This window comes from Pistacia vera, unplaced genomic scaffold (assembly GCF_008641045.1).
Source record: "Pistacia vera cultivar Batoury unplaced genomic scaffold, PisVer_v2 Contig161, whole genome shotgun sequence".
Lineage (NCBI taxonomy): Eukaryota > Viridiplantae > Streptophyta > Magnoliopsida > Sapindales > Anacardiaceae > Pistacia > Pistacia vera.
Window position 1 is genome coordinate 293349 of NW_022195695.1, and position 15580 is coordinate 308928.

The 15580-nt window shown below is 36.1% G+C and overlaps 1 protein-coding gene across 1 annotated transcript; it reads right to left on the minus strand.

Annotated features, from left to right (window-relative positions):
* Positions 1–732: 732 nt before the first annotated feature.
* Positions 733–1708, minus strand: LOC116125229. Its single transcript, XM_031410956.1, has 2 exons — positions 1430–1708; positions 733–1302 (listed from the first exon to the last, which is right to left on the minus strand). Exons 1-2 carry the CDS (start codon positions 1706–1708, stop codon positions 733–735), a joined length of 849 nt encoding a protein of 282 aa, XP_031266816.1.
* Positions 1709–15580: the final 13872 nt, after the last annotated feature.

Consider the following 15580-nt stretch of genomic DNA (forward strand, 5'->3'; position numbering starts at 1 on the left):
TTTTCTGTTGGCTGATATTTCCCATGGAACATCATTGAAGTCAAGTGGTCTAATAAACTCTGTCTTCAACTCACATATAGCGTCGCAAACTACGCCAACATGTCTAGAGATCGTCTCACCCGAATGTTGGAAATCTTCCATCATCGTTCTGATTGTCTCGTTTTTTCCAACAATTGTTAGAAATATCATAACTTGTTCTTCCAAACTCGTCTTCCTGGTTGGTTGCAATTTGCCTTGATCGGACAAAATTTCACATAAGTATGTAAAACAGTCTTTGTCCATGCGACACTTGTCATAGATCCTGTCAGGATGACCATTGAGTACTTCCAACATGTACTCATGACCAGTTAATACGGATGTATGTCGTAGTTCACGCCAACTTGCTTCTAACGCGGCAACACCGTAGAGTGCAATGGCTATATCTGTCAGTATTTCTTCTTCGTCATCTGTAGCACGTCGTCTTCTTCTTGTACGGCTAGACGATGCCATTTAAACCTACAAATTTGCAAAATATTTATCAACAATTAACAGTTGTTGTACTACTTAGCAAAATATAACAGTCAATATTTAATTCTAATGACAATCCAAAACGGTGTTAAACATGTAATATCACATAAAACAATACCACAATTAATAAGTTCATACAGTAGCATTATAAATTGTAATTGTAATGACAACTGCCCATTGACACATACAAAATTGTTGTCAAACACTTAGGAAATATAGTGTCATCTACTTATTGGGAAAGTTGTTATAAATCCAGTTAGCCTTTTCCTTGAGCAGGAGTTTCACGAATATCTCCCGCGACCCAGGATTTTCGTATAAGTACTGGACAACCAGCAGGTAAAACTGTGTCGGTACTTGCATGGCCGTCATGATGTCAATACAATTGCTCATGGAAAAAGGATCAGATAGAGCACTGGTGTTCTCTTCGTCCCTCTTATCTGCACTGCGATTGCTAGCCCTCGATCCCATAGTCTGCTTCTCCACAAGCTCGTCTGTCAATCTACCAATGACATCCGCAAGTGATTGTCCCGGATCGCTTCTGTTCCTCCTATTTCTCGCTCTTCCATGGCCAGATGTGTTTGGCTGTTTTTCCCCTGTCGTCTGATCTGGATCAGGTTCAAAGTCGCTATCATCCATGGGAACCGCGCCCTGACTGGAATAATTGGAGGTCTCCACCGGTTGAGATGTAGATGTGTATTCATATCTCCTGGTGGCAGTTTGTTTCTCAAATATGATTTCATAAAGCTCCTTGTGAGGAAGTCCCTTGTGGTAAAATTGTTGCGCCAATGGGTTTTGCTGGTTAGTTAAAAGAATAATATATTAATATTTAGCAGTCCGAAAAAAAAATGTGTATAATTACGGTGTCATTGAATAATATTAGTTAAAAAATATGAAAATTTACCTTGACATATTCTTGCCAAACCTCAACGGGACACGTTGGACTTTGTGACTCGTGATCCCACCCAAACCCCGTGTGTTGCAGCAATTTCCGCCATGCTTGATATACTCTTCGCAGGCGAAAGAACTTAGAGGTTAATTGTGTGACGTTGAGTCTCCTGCCAGCCACTAATGATATGTCGTCCAACATTTCCTGGTAATCTGCTGTTTTTATTGCAGTACCGTGCAAAGTTTTGGCTCGCTCAGATAACAGGACTAGAAATTTGTGGGTCATCTCAACAGACCAAGCCACAGAATCACTCATCTAAAGACAGTACGGTGAGAGACAACCAACATTGGGACACCATACGAGTCACCAATCACATTACAAAATATAATACTAACATGTGGTGGTAATCAAGTAAACACAGATAAACTTATACCTCGTTCGATCCGACACTGCTTGATGACATTAATGCAGGGGCAGATATAGACAATGTAGACCAACTGGGTGTATGATGAACTCTAAGTCTGGAAAAACGTTGAAACTTTTGCCTCTGCTACAAGTAGTTATCAACCCTGCGACGTCGAGAGAAATTATACTGACATCTGTGCATATGAGCGTAATTTGCTGTTAAGATTAAAGAACGATGTCGAATCTACAGAACAAATATATCAGTTAGTGAAATCCGAAAAAAAAATATTTCTAATAATCCAATAATTGTTTACGCCCAAAATTTATCCATTACATACAACATATTACATATAGAACATATGAAGCTGCACAATTTTTTGATGCTTGTGTTAAAAGGAAAAAAAAGTACTAACAATGGCAAAATTAAAATAGAAATAAGTACAATTGTGTTGGGTGTCTTCACAAAAGCTAACTGGATTCGCAAAAGCCAACGGGTCTTTTTACAACAGTTTTATAAACCTGCAAAAAAAAAGAAAAAAAAAGAACACTACAAGAAAAATGACATTTTGCAACCAATTTTTTAGCAACTAACCAGAATTAGTTGCAAAAAGGCTACATTTACCAACTAAATTGACATTAGTCGAGCAAAGAGGATTAACATTTTAGGGCCCACATGTTCCAACATTTGGCATCTAAAGTTATTTTTTTGCGACTATTTTGTTAGTCACAGAACCGGTTGCTTTAGTGACTAATAAATTTAGTTGCAATTTTTTTNGGGGGGTAAGGTGTCGGGAATATCATTACCTTGAGGGGCCATTTGGATCGGGGGTAAATAAGATAACAGGGGTAATATCGTTTATTTTTCAAGATTCTTGTGTTTAGTTTGCAAGTAATAAAATATTATATTAATCTTTTATAGCAAATAATGGTTACTGTTGGTAATGTGGAGGGTAATCTTATTGCCTTACTAGAGGTTGTTATTAAAACATTATTAAGGTAATATGATTTTTCTTCCCATTCTGCCCTTAATTAAAACTCATTTCGGACACAATTGCCCTCAAATGTCTACCAAATAACAATTACCTAGCCTCCCTATATTTAAGAAATTAGCTAAAACACCCCCAACCACAAAAAAGTTTAAAAGTTAACAAAATACCCTCAGCCACCCAAGACCATTGTCGGCCGTGACTCACCACCATTGGCCATCGACTCAGTTAGAGCTAGTCAAGGACTAGTCCCAAGCAGGCTCAAGCTTGGGCCCGTTTGGGACTGGTCCCAAATGGGACCAGTCGCTCATGGGCCTAGGACCGATCCCAGGTCCATGAGTAATATTAGGACTCGGACCGGTCCCTAGGACTGGTCCTATGAGCCCAATACCGGTCCTAGGACTGGTCCTATTGGCCTAGATAATTTCTTTTCCCCCCCAGTCTTTTTTTATATTTTAAGGGCGAAATGAAATTTTATAGGGGGTTTTTAGTATTTTTTTAGGGGTAGATTAATAAGTTTATAAAAAATTAATTAATTTAAAAAATAATAAATTAATTAATAGTTAATTTTTAACATAAATTCACGTTTCACACATTCACGTCTCACAAATAAACAATTAAATAAATTTTTTTATTAAATTATTTATTTTCATCGTCAACAATATTTATATCATTCAAATCTATATTCCTAAAGAGTTCAAGTAGTTCAAGATCTTCAGCGTGCTGTTGTAGTCTTCTTTCTGCATGAGTCCAATCCCGTAAACACGTTATCACTTCAATCATCTCATCGGTTAAAGAACATCTTCTGTCTTCAACAATTCAACCACTCGTTGAAAATATTGACTCGGATGCAATTGTAGAAACCGGCACAGATAAAATGTCACGTGCCATTTGGGCTACAATGGGGAATCGACTTTCATGTTGGTTCCACCACTGAAGAATATCCATATCATGTTCCTCATTCATCATCATGAAGGACATGTCCACTTGTAGGTAGCGATTCAACTCATTTGGTCCATGTATGTATGAGCTGGAGCTATTACTTCCGCCATGTTCCACATACGTCCACTTGCTCGATCCTTGACGGAAGGCTGCATTAAGGTCTGGATCCTCTCTCCTGAACATTCCACTTCCACTTCCATTGTACCTGTTCTCATATAAAGAAAAAAGGCTATCCAATTTTTGTTTAAAGTCAGTCAAATAAGACGTATAATCATGTCCTAAATGCTAGCCTATCTCAGTAATTATATAGTTAACTATGTGTAATTTAAACCTAGGATCTAGAACAAGGCCTAATCTATATAAGAATGGAATATCTAACCAATATCTCTCATATTTTTCTTGCATCTTTAAAACAATTTCCCTTAAAATGTTATTATATTTATATTGAGCAAAAGTTTTAGCAATTTGAAGTAAAATATCTAACACTAAATTAGTAGTTGGATAATAAATACCACTTAATGTATTAGTAGCATCATAAAAATTTGAAGAAATGAATAAAAAAGTTCACAAACCGCCCAATCATCATAGCTAACAACTTTCTCTGGATAGTGATTCCGGTTGACGAAATCTATAATTTGTTTCACGGTTGGCAAAGCTTTTTCCAACATCAAGTAGGTGGAGCTCCAACGGATAGGCATGTCTGTACATAACTTCAAAGGTCGAACCGGTGGGTCATCTTGCTTACAATATTTGACGTACTCCTGCCATCTTTTATTGCTATCGTTGACGATAAATCCGATAGCCGTGGACGCCCTCTCCATCTTCGAATGTATAGCATCTAAACCTGCTTTAACTATCAAATTGATGATGTGGCAAGCACATCTCTAGTGAAAGAATTTGCCTTCACCACGTGGATCCAATCTCTTTTCAAATAAAGAGATTGCCACAGTGTTAGTGTTAGAAAACGATCCATATACGCAGCGGAAAACAAAAATCATAATACAAGGATCGTTCCAAAGAGCCAAGATCAAAGGTATAATTTTACAGTTTATACTAAAGTAGAAATCTGCAGAAAAATTAATCATGAGTTTACAAAGACATACATACGTTTGGAGGCTCCTCCAAATTTGTCTTTGAACGTTTTGCTACCGACCCAAGTGTAGGATCGAACCAACGTAGTCTACACGAAGACAATCACAAAGAACTAAGGAGGGATTTGCTAGATCCTCCTTAGCTTTAAGATTAAAGAAGAAAAATCAAATAGATTGATTTTAGGCAAAAATGAATTCTACCGTGGGAGAGGAAATATGGGGCTGCTGTGTTTTTGTTTTCAAAGAGAAAATGAACAGTGAATCAATTGCATTATTTTACAAATAACTTTTTTTCTTTTATATTGAAAACTTAGTTGCCTTATTCCCATATAGAATAGGCTTGGGCTCCAACCCAAACGCCCCATGTTACCAAACACTCCCAATTAGATATTTATTTTAATTCATCATTATCTTCAATTAAAATCAATTAATATATATATTAACATTTAACAATAACGATAATTTATTTAATTTTTCTAACAAATTAAATAAAAGGCTATGACCTCTGCAAATTTAATTGCACTATGAAATTACCAAAATACCCTTTTGCCCAAAAAGACGAAAACGCCCTTCTTTCTTCCTGAGTCTTAAATTTTCTTCTATGTGTGTGACCCATAGGCTCCTCATCATACCGGTAGTGTATAGTATCGTGATTAACACCAATTAATCATCTCACTAATACACAGACCAATATTGGCCCCTAGCAAGGCATCATGGCCACCCGATAGATTCAGATTTAGTAAAGTAGCTACCTTTTCAACGATATGGTTACCGTACAATTCGATCATTTCATCATACATTATCTTGACGAGATGAAGGCATAGAAATAGTGTCAACCTTCGGTTACTCTCGATATTATGTATTCAGTTTCTGGATCAATCACCTGTATTATAAACTGGATAGAGCAACAACTCAATCCCACTGTGGCCATAGTTATAGTGTCATTGCCATTTACTGAATTGCGCCGTGAGATAACTTCTCCTGTACCTAGGAGTGATGAATCCTCTGTCTATCCACCATAGTCTTGATACACTCCTTGATACAGCCAATCACCACCGTATTGATAGCTCTGAATAGAACTGCGTTAGGCTAGTCAAACTGCACCAATCGGTGCACAAGGCACTTCAATGATCTCAAGTCTAAGGATCACATGCACCACCATCCGCTAGGGTTACCATCCATATGGAATCCTCTAATGGGTCAGTCCAGTGAACTTACTACGATATATCTGCCTACAGCAAGCACCCATGTGTTGCACCAGGTTGTCACCAAACAACCTCGACAAGTGAGATCAGTCACTACCTTTCGACAGGGTCGTTCAACACTATGATAGCCTTACCGTATTATCTGTGCCCTTACTTTAGAATAATACTGGGGCTACAGACGTTTCTAGAATGTCCACCATATGTGCTCATAGGGTTCTCACTATCAAGATTTGAAACACTTGATACCCTCGTCACGGTTCTACCATTCTAAGGACATATATCAATACATATTGCAATAATAATGATTACGCGATATAAAAAAAAATGCCTTTATTGATTAATGAACATTATCACGAAGAGTCAATTCTATAATTGATTGGCTCTAGGGCATCTACTTTAACAGTTAGCAGCTACATTATCAAGCGTTAGCGTTACAACTTATCAGTTAATAAATATCTTGCAAAACTTCAAGAATTGTAAAATAATAGTTTCAGCACTATGCTTTTCATATATGGTTTAAAACCCATCAATTTTGTTGTAAACCTTAATTATGATCTAAGAAATGTACTGTAAAAGTTAAAAAATCGGTTTTTGATCTACAAGCCCATATGTCTGATGTAAGTGCAATAGAGATATTCCTAAATTTTGAAATTGTTTTTAAGTTTATTATTTATTTTGTTATAAAGTTTTAGTATATCTCTTCTACATGTATTCTACTAATAGGGGTATATGCTGGACAAAATGTAGTTTTATCATGTAAATAAAATAAAGATTTTCAAATAAACAAATGGGAGAGTCCGTAGCAACTATGAATCTTGCTATTTCCTCTCGTGCAACATCTGCATTGTATCCATGTTGAAAGAGTTGAGGATTGTGGATTAAAATTAAGTTGAGTTGAATTTGTCTACCTGATCCGCTTGAAGATGTATCCGGCAACTGCATTATTTAGGGGTGCTTCTTCTCCAGTATTGTCGCATCATCGAAGTGTTGTCGCATCATCGAAGTTCAAGGGGGTTGGGCTATGCTATGCCGTTGACTCGCAGTTCGCATGTGTTTGGCTACACCTCGTCCCGACCGAATGTGGTTGTGGAATTTAGCTGTCTCTGGAGGAAATGGTGAAAATGGATTGAACCCTTCCATTTCTTTGGTGGATGGAACGTAAAACTCATTTGGGGAAGCCATTAAAATTTATGATAAAATAAAAATAATTAAAATGAAAAGAAATTAAATAAAATATGAAATTATGATGATTATGAAAAATAGAAAAAAATTGAATTATGAATAAATTATAAATATAAATATAAATTGAATGAGAATTTGATTGGAGATTTGGAGTAGAGAGATTGATTGGTGTGGAAAAAATGAACGATTTTAGGGTTATAATAAAAATTATAACTGTTGGCTGGCAGCCAACGGTTTAAAAAAAAATTATAACCGTTGGCTGTTGCCAAGGTTAGTAAATTTTTTTGTTTTTTTTTTTAAATTTGTGAAATTTTATTTTAACCCTTGTAATTTGTGCTTATTTTAAAATTTATAAGGAGTTTTATGTAATTGTATAGGGGACTAAACTGAAAAAATCTAAAAAAATTTGGGCCCAGTGGAGGGCTTGGGCCCTCCTCCTTAGGCCTGGTCCCGTTTTGGGACTAGGCCTCCTAGGATCGGGTTTTTGGACCCAATCCCAAATGCCCACCTGTAGGCTCAGTCACCATAATGGTGCACGATCGATGGGATCTACAGAGGGTTAAAAGAAATTATTCAAAAAATGTAGAGGGTTTAGTAATCTATATAACACCCCAATTTTATATAGTTGGGGTGTTTTAGCAAAATTTTAAATGTAGAGGGTTAAAAGAAATAATTCAAAAAATAATAACAAAAAATACTATTATATTAATATTTAAAAAGGAGGGCAATTTAGTAATCTATATAACATACCCATCCATTTATCCTCCCAACCAAACGTATTATTCACCAACTTATTCGAACCAACCAAACACATTTTCTAAACATTCCTAGTAATCTTTAAGATGATCTTTCTTTCCGTTAATATAATATACCCCTATAATAAAATATTATATGATCCAAACACTCCCTAAGGAGGCTGTTATTAAAACTAACCCAAGGTAATCATATTTTCTGTCTCATGTTGCCCTAAACAGTTGAGCATTTAGTCCAAATTACCCTTATATTTGTTAAGATTTATAAAACACCCAATTCACTCATGCAGACCCTTTTGTCCTCACTTTTTGAATTCTTTGGATGACATTACCCTTGTTATTGTCATTATTTATAGAAATGCCATTGTACCCAAAACTGGCCACCATCGCCTGCCGTCGTTGACCATTGCTAGAGGTTGTCGAAAGTCGCCATAATGGTGTAAGACCAACCGTATATGGCCAACCATGCGCCGGTGAGGCCTTTTTCGACTATGGATCACAAATCCACAGTCGGAAACGACGAGATCTGGCCGTTTCACGGTGAAATCTATGGCCATTTCACGACCACATCTTTGGTCGTGAAACAGCCATAGATCTCGTTGTGAAACGGCCAGATTTGTGGTATTGTCGGCATCACAGCCAGATCTGTGGCACTGCCGGCGGTCGTTGGCAGTGGTGGTTGACTATCGGTAGTGGCTTGGGGTGGGTAGATGTGTTTTTGTTAAGTTTAAAATGTTTTTAGTTGCTAGGGTGTTTTTGCTAAATCTGAAAAGTAGGGGGTTAAAAGAATTATTCAAAAAATAATTAAAAAAAATACTATTATATTAATATTTAAAAAGGAGGGCAATTCAATAATCTATATAACATATCCACCAATTTATTCTCTTAACCAAACATATTATTCACCAATTTATTCAAACCAACCAAACACATTTTCTAAACATTCCCAGTAATATTTAAGATAATCTTTTTTTCCGTTAATATAATATCCCTATAATAAAGCATTATATCATCCAAACGTCCCCACTTTCTCATCTTCCAAAACTAAACCAAGAGGTTTTATTGTCAGCTTTTTCAAAACCTGACCATCCTTCAAGAAAAACTCTAGCTCGTCTTTCCGCCCATTGAAGCTCGAAATGCAGATGGAATTCCGGTTTGAAAGCAAAAATTTTGCCACACCTTTGACGTGAATTCCAATCATATTCTCTTTGAAGCTTGTACCATTAAGTATCTTGCTCAAATAACCAAAGAGAAATTTCAGAAAAATTGCAATTAAAGCGCTTATAGCAGCTTCCTAGAACTTCATATTTATATGTATTGGATAAGGGTATACCCATGATGGGTTACCCAAGCGACGTGTGTGAAGTGAAACTGCCAAAGGCAGTTTCTCACTAACCACTACATATAAAAGAAAAGTTCTTTCTTTTAGTCAAAAAAACGCATACACCAATATACAAGAAAAAATACGCTCTCTCTCTCTAAAATTGGAAAAGAAAAATACTATGTAGTTTATTCTTCTAGATTCAATTTTTTGCTTCAGAGATAAGGAGAAGAAGTATTTATGCTGTGTAAATTCATTGTAGTTCGTTTATATACAAAATGTGATTGCAATGGGTGACTATGATCTTGGGATTACTTTAGGATATATGTTATTCTGTGTTTTTCCAACATTGGTATCAGAGCATTTGGTTTATATATTTTTTTAAATTTGTACTGTTATGTTAAAGCATGTTGCTTGTTGAGTAATGTAGTTCTGAATTTTGAATTTTTGTGCATAAAAAGTTGTTATTTTGGTAATGATAATTAGACTATAAGATTCCTTATGAAATTATGAGAAAATGGTTTTTGAATCATAAAAAATGGAGTTAAAATGACTAAGATATGCATCTTTAAAGTTTCAGGTTTCTGTACGGGCTAATTTCCGGGTCGGGTACCAAGTTGCAGCCCCGGATGGAAGTTGAAGATGTCAAACAACCGACATGTCGTTTTAACTCCAGAATTAAATATGACAAGTCGTTTTTTTTGTTTACTTCCTTTTAAAAAAAAATGCAAACAAGTGTGGTTGGTGAGACTTGAACCCAAGTCTCCGAGGTTGAAGCCTAACTCTCTAACCACTGGGCTACATGTTTGTTTTGTGTTAGTCACATTTACAAACCACATATATTCAACTCCAACCCAATCCTAAACCAAAATAAATATGGGTCAAGTTGACCTGCGGATCTGACCCAATACATCAAACGGGTTAGTCAAACCCGGTAATTAGTCAAACCCGACCCATAAGGTCAAACGGGTCAGTCAAACCCAGTCAACGCCTGAACCATAAGACCAAACGGGTCATTCAAACTCGGTCAACACTCGACCCATGAAGTCAAATAAGTCAACGGGTCAAAATTGACCCGGTTAAATGTGAAACGGGTCGACCCGACCCAAATCCGTGTGAGGCGCGTGCCAAGCGCGTGAGGGCGCATGGCTTCTCTGGGCGGCGCGTGAGGGCGCGTGGAGGCGTGTGAAGTATTCCAAATTTTTTTTCTTTTGCTGTAAAGAATAAAATGCATACTTGGTATGTTGTTATGAGTCTAATTTTTTTTATTAAACCATAAACATGTATATATATTATTTATCAAATATAGTCAACCTTTATTTGATAAATAAATAGTTTTTTTTTGTATTTGTTACAGAAAAATGTTACGTTATTGACGGGCAATGGTTGCTAGAACACCCGCTCAAAAGGAAAGGGTTATGAACATGATTAGAACTCTACAAACTCACACATTGATATTAAGAGACATAGAGGATGAGTTGGTGCAACTCGTAAATCATTTCATTTATGTGAATGAAAAGATTCAGGAAATTGTTTGGATTGGGGGGCTAAAGGAAGATGAGTCGAAACACAAAGTCCTAAGAGAGACTCTTGGTTACCCTAATCTCGTTGGTCTCCTTGATATGGTTTGGAACAAACTAAAAGTTCAAAACCTTAAAGATGACAATAAAAATTATAGATATTTAGTCAACAACTACATCAAGGAGTACATAGATTGGGGTGCCAAAAAGACGGCTGGTGCATCTATAGGAGTCTCCAATCGTAAAGGACATCACAAGAAACTGGGCGTTCCCTTGCCTAGGGTTAATTACAAATTAGATAAAGACCTTACGATAAGGATTATCAGATCCTTCCCAGTTTATGGAATGTGGCTGTACACTTAGTTTTTTTTGGAAATTGTTTGTTTTAATTTCATTACATGTTGAATTCTATTTACATAATGGAATTAGTTTTTTATTTTTTATTAACATTTAAATTTTATGTGAATTTATGTTGAATTATACTTATATGATTGTGTCTTAATAGTATTTTTGAATTGCAATTAATTATATCTATGATAATTGGAGATTAGAATTTTGGATGATGATTGTTGACATTGTTAACTTTTGATTCCAAATCTAATATACAATAATTATTGATATAATTAATTAAATATATATGTATGTTTCGAGCATTGAATAACATGCATTATCCAATGTGTAATTTTTTTTAGAAATGGCATCTGCATCTAAGAACATTGTCGCCGAACTTATTAAAGGAGAAAAATTTAACGGTGACAATTATGAGATATGGAGCATGAAAATCCAATATGTCTTGGAAGAAGAAGAGGTTTTTGAAGCTCTTACCACGACCATGGAAGAGTCTGAAGAAGGAGTCACGGCTCAACATAGAAGAGACCGTGCAGCTTATGACATGTGGAAGAAGAAGAATTCCACTGCTCGCATCACTCTGTTGAGTAGCATCGACAATGATCTCATGAAAAAGTACCGGGATTACGAATTAGCAAAGGACATGTGGTCCGCCCTTGCTACAAAATTTGGCAGTACGTCCATTACCAAACTCCGGTCACTCACTATCAAGTTTGATACATATAAAAAAAAAGCCTAAACATACTATGAGAGTATATTTACGGCACTTGTCAAACATGATAAATGAGTTGAGACATGCAGGTCACGTCCTAACTGATGAACAACATGTTTCAGCTGTCATAAGATCATTGCCTCAAAATTGGGAACACATGAAAATACACCTTACCCACAATGAGGGCATAAAAAATTTAGAAGATGTCATACGACATTTGGAACTGGAAGAAGATCGCCTTAATGCGAGTAAGGCAAATACTGATGTGTATATGGCTGGTTCCAATTCACATGGTGAGAAGGGATTTAAATGTAAATTCCAAGGTGGATCCCAAAGAAAAGGAAATACTGATAAGGCTCAAGGGAAGAGGAGGAAGTTTTTTAAACACGGAAAAGGAAAGCATCCTACTAGGAAGAGAAACATGGCAAAGGTGAAATGTTATAACTGTGGTAACAAGGGACATTTTGCTCGCGATTGTAGCGAGCCGAAGAAGGAAAATCACTTGTTTGCACAATTAAGTTATATAAATGTTTCCAATTCTGTTTTTCTAATTGAATCTCATCCTTTATGGACTGTAGATTCAACAGCAACAGACCACATAGCGAAAGATAGGAGTGCTTTCATGGAGTTTTGACGAATACCACGGGAAACAAAATGGATATATGTAGGTAACAATTCAAAAGTGGAAGTTAAAGGGATCGGCACATGCAAATTGATCATGTGTGGAGGTCGAATCCTATACCTACATGACGTGTTATATGCACTCGATATTTGTCGAAATTTGATTTCCGTGTTAGAACTTATTAAACTTGGTTTTAATTTAAACTTTTCCAGTACTGGTGTCCATTTATTTTTGGACACAACATACTATGGTTGTGGTTATATTTCGGATGATTTTATAGTAGTTGACGTTGCTTATAATTATAGTAATGTTTGTTTTTCCTTTATTACATCTTCCAATAATGATGATGTGAATATATGGCATGCACGGCTTGGCCATATTGGCCAACAAAGAATGAATATACTAGCAAGAGAAGGTTTGTTAGGATCCTTAACAAAAGTAGACTTGACTACTTGTGAACATTGCCTAGCTGGAAAAACAGTAAGAAAACCATTTGGAAAAGCGATAAGAGCTGAAGTTCCATTGCAACTAATTCATTCTGACATATGTGGTCCAATGAATGTGAGGGCTAGACATGGGGTTGTTTATTTCATCACATTTATAGATGATTTCACTCGATATGGTTATGTTTTCTTGATTTCTCAAAAATCAGAAGCTTTAGAATGCTTTCAAAAGTTTAAAAACTTAGTTGAGAATCAATTAGATAAAAAGATAAAAGTTCTACGAACCGATCGAGGACGTGAATATTTATCTGATCAGTTCAGAAATTTTTGTGATGAAATGGGAATAGAACGTCAATTAACTATTCCCAGAACTCCGCAACAAAATGGTGTTGCAGAACGAAGAAACAGAACCCTACTTGAGATGGTGAGGTCTATGATGGCACAAGCAAACTTGCCCATCACCTTTTGGGGTGATGCCTTATTGACTGCCACATATATCCTCAATCGAGTACCATCCAAATCTATTACTACTACACCATATGAGTTATGGACAAATCGGAAACCCGATTTGAGTCTCCTAAAGCCATGGGGATGTGCTGCCTATGTTCATGATCCTTCCCATAAATATGGAAAATTAGGTCCAAGGGGGAAGAAATGTATCTTTATAAGATATTCAGAACATTCAAAGGGATATGTCTTCATAGGAGAACAAGAAAGTGGTAGCATCACTGAGTTTGAATCACGAGATGTCACATTCTTAGAAACCGATTTTCCTAAGAAGGGCGAAATAGGTAAAGACTTGTTTCTATATGAAACACAAGACCAAGGCAATTCTGTTGCTGACAATCAGTTGGTTATACTACATCCCAGTGGGAGCAATATGGAAGTTGATGAATCAGTTTCAGATCCTCCATCATTCCCTACTGGTGATCCAACTATGATAGCTGGTCCAAGTGGGAGTAACACCAATCAATCTCCAATACGTCGATCAAACAGGAAACAAGTTCCACGTCGACGATTTGAGATTGAGGGGGAAATTTTTCTAGTTACTCCACAAGATGACGAAGAGCCAAGGAATGTAAATGAGGCTCTCAATTGCCCTTCTAAGGAAAAATGGATGAAAGCAATGGAAGAAGAATTGGAGTCTATGAAATCAAACCAAGTATGGGAATTGGTTGATTTACCGAAAGGACGCAAAGCCATTGGGAACAAGTGGGTTCTCAAAATCAAGCGTAAAGCTGATGGCAGTATTGAAAGATACAAAGCTCGCTTAGTCGCGAAGGGGTATACACAACAAGAAGGAATAGATTATGAAGAAACTTTTTCACCTGTTGTACGGTTTACCTCAATCCGACTTATTCTAGCTATAGTTGCTAGCATGGATCTTGAATTGCATCAAATGGATGTAAAGACTGCTTTTCTCAATGGAGAATTACAAGAAGAAATCTATATGGAACAACCAATAGGTTTTATTAGAGAAGGTCAAGAACACAAAGTGTGTAGACTTTTAAAGTCAATTTATGGCCTCAAGAAGTCCTCAAGACAGTGGTATATTCAATTTCATAATGCGATAATGTCGTATGATTTCAAAATGATAGATAAAGATCACTGTGTATATACAAAGAGATCCAATAACAAATTTGTTATATTATCATTATATGTTGATGATATACTTATCCTAGTTAGTAAATACGACTACGACAAAAAAAGGTATGGGAATTATACAGGTATAATACGGTAAACGGTGAAAAATACATTTATATAAAAATTCGGCCATAAAATTCGGATACGGAAAAAATACGGTACGGGTATATACGGGTTTAATATGGTGCATTGTTAATAATACGTTTTGAAAAATACGGTAATATCAATCTCAGTTTTAACACTTTTATGGACTACCTGGTTAAAATCAATATAACATTTCAAATGCAAAGTATTCAATTAACCAATAACACAAATACACAATATATAAACACATCTAAAATTGGCATCAACACTTCACATTACACAGATTATATAAAAATATAATATAGATATGAACTTAACAAGGTACTGAAATTTTCCACAGGCAAGCTACCAAAGTTTTACTGCTTGGCTTGAGGGAGGATGTTTGAGTATTACAAGGCAACTGGAGTTTTACAATTGATCAATAGTGGAGATGCTAGAAGAATGATCAACGGTGGAGATGTTATTTTGTAAAGGATGGCCAACGTGGCTGATGCTTGTATAAAAGAAATTTAATATTCAGTTGAAAAAGTTAAGCAAATAAAAAATAAGTTTTAGTTCTGCAAAGATTCAACATTTTCTCTCTCTCTCTCTTTCTTTTCTGAAATTTCTGTTTGGTTCTTGAGAAAGTTTCGCAACTTTCAAATCTTTTTCTTTTTCTTGATCCTAGGACTCTATTACATCTTCATGCCCTCTAAAGAAGCCACTATCCATCACAATCCCTTCAAGCCATTCGTGCAACCAGACAACCAATCAAGCCCAGAGTCCTCACGACCAACCACATTAACAAATACAAATATAAGGAAGAAGAAGCCTGGAAGAAGAGAATAAGAGATGAAGAAAGCTGAAAACGTGAAGAACTGAGGAAGAAAAGCTGAAGAAGAACTGAGGAAGAAGAAGAACCGAACTGAGGAAGAAGAAGAACCGAACTGA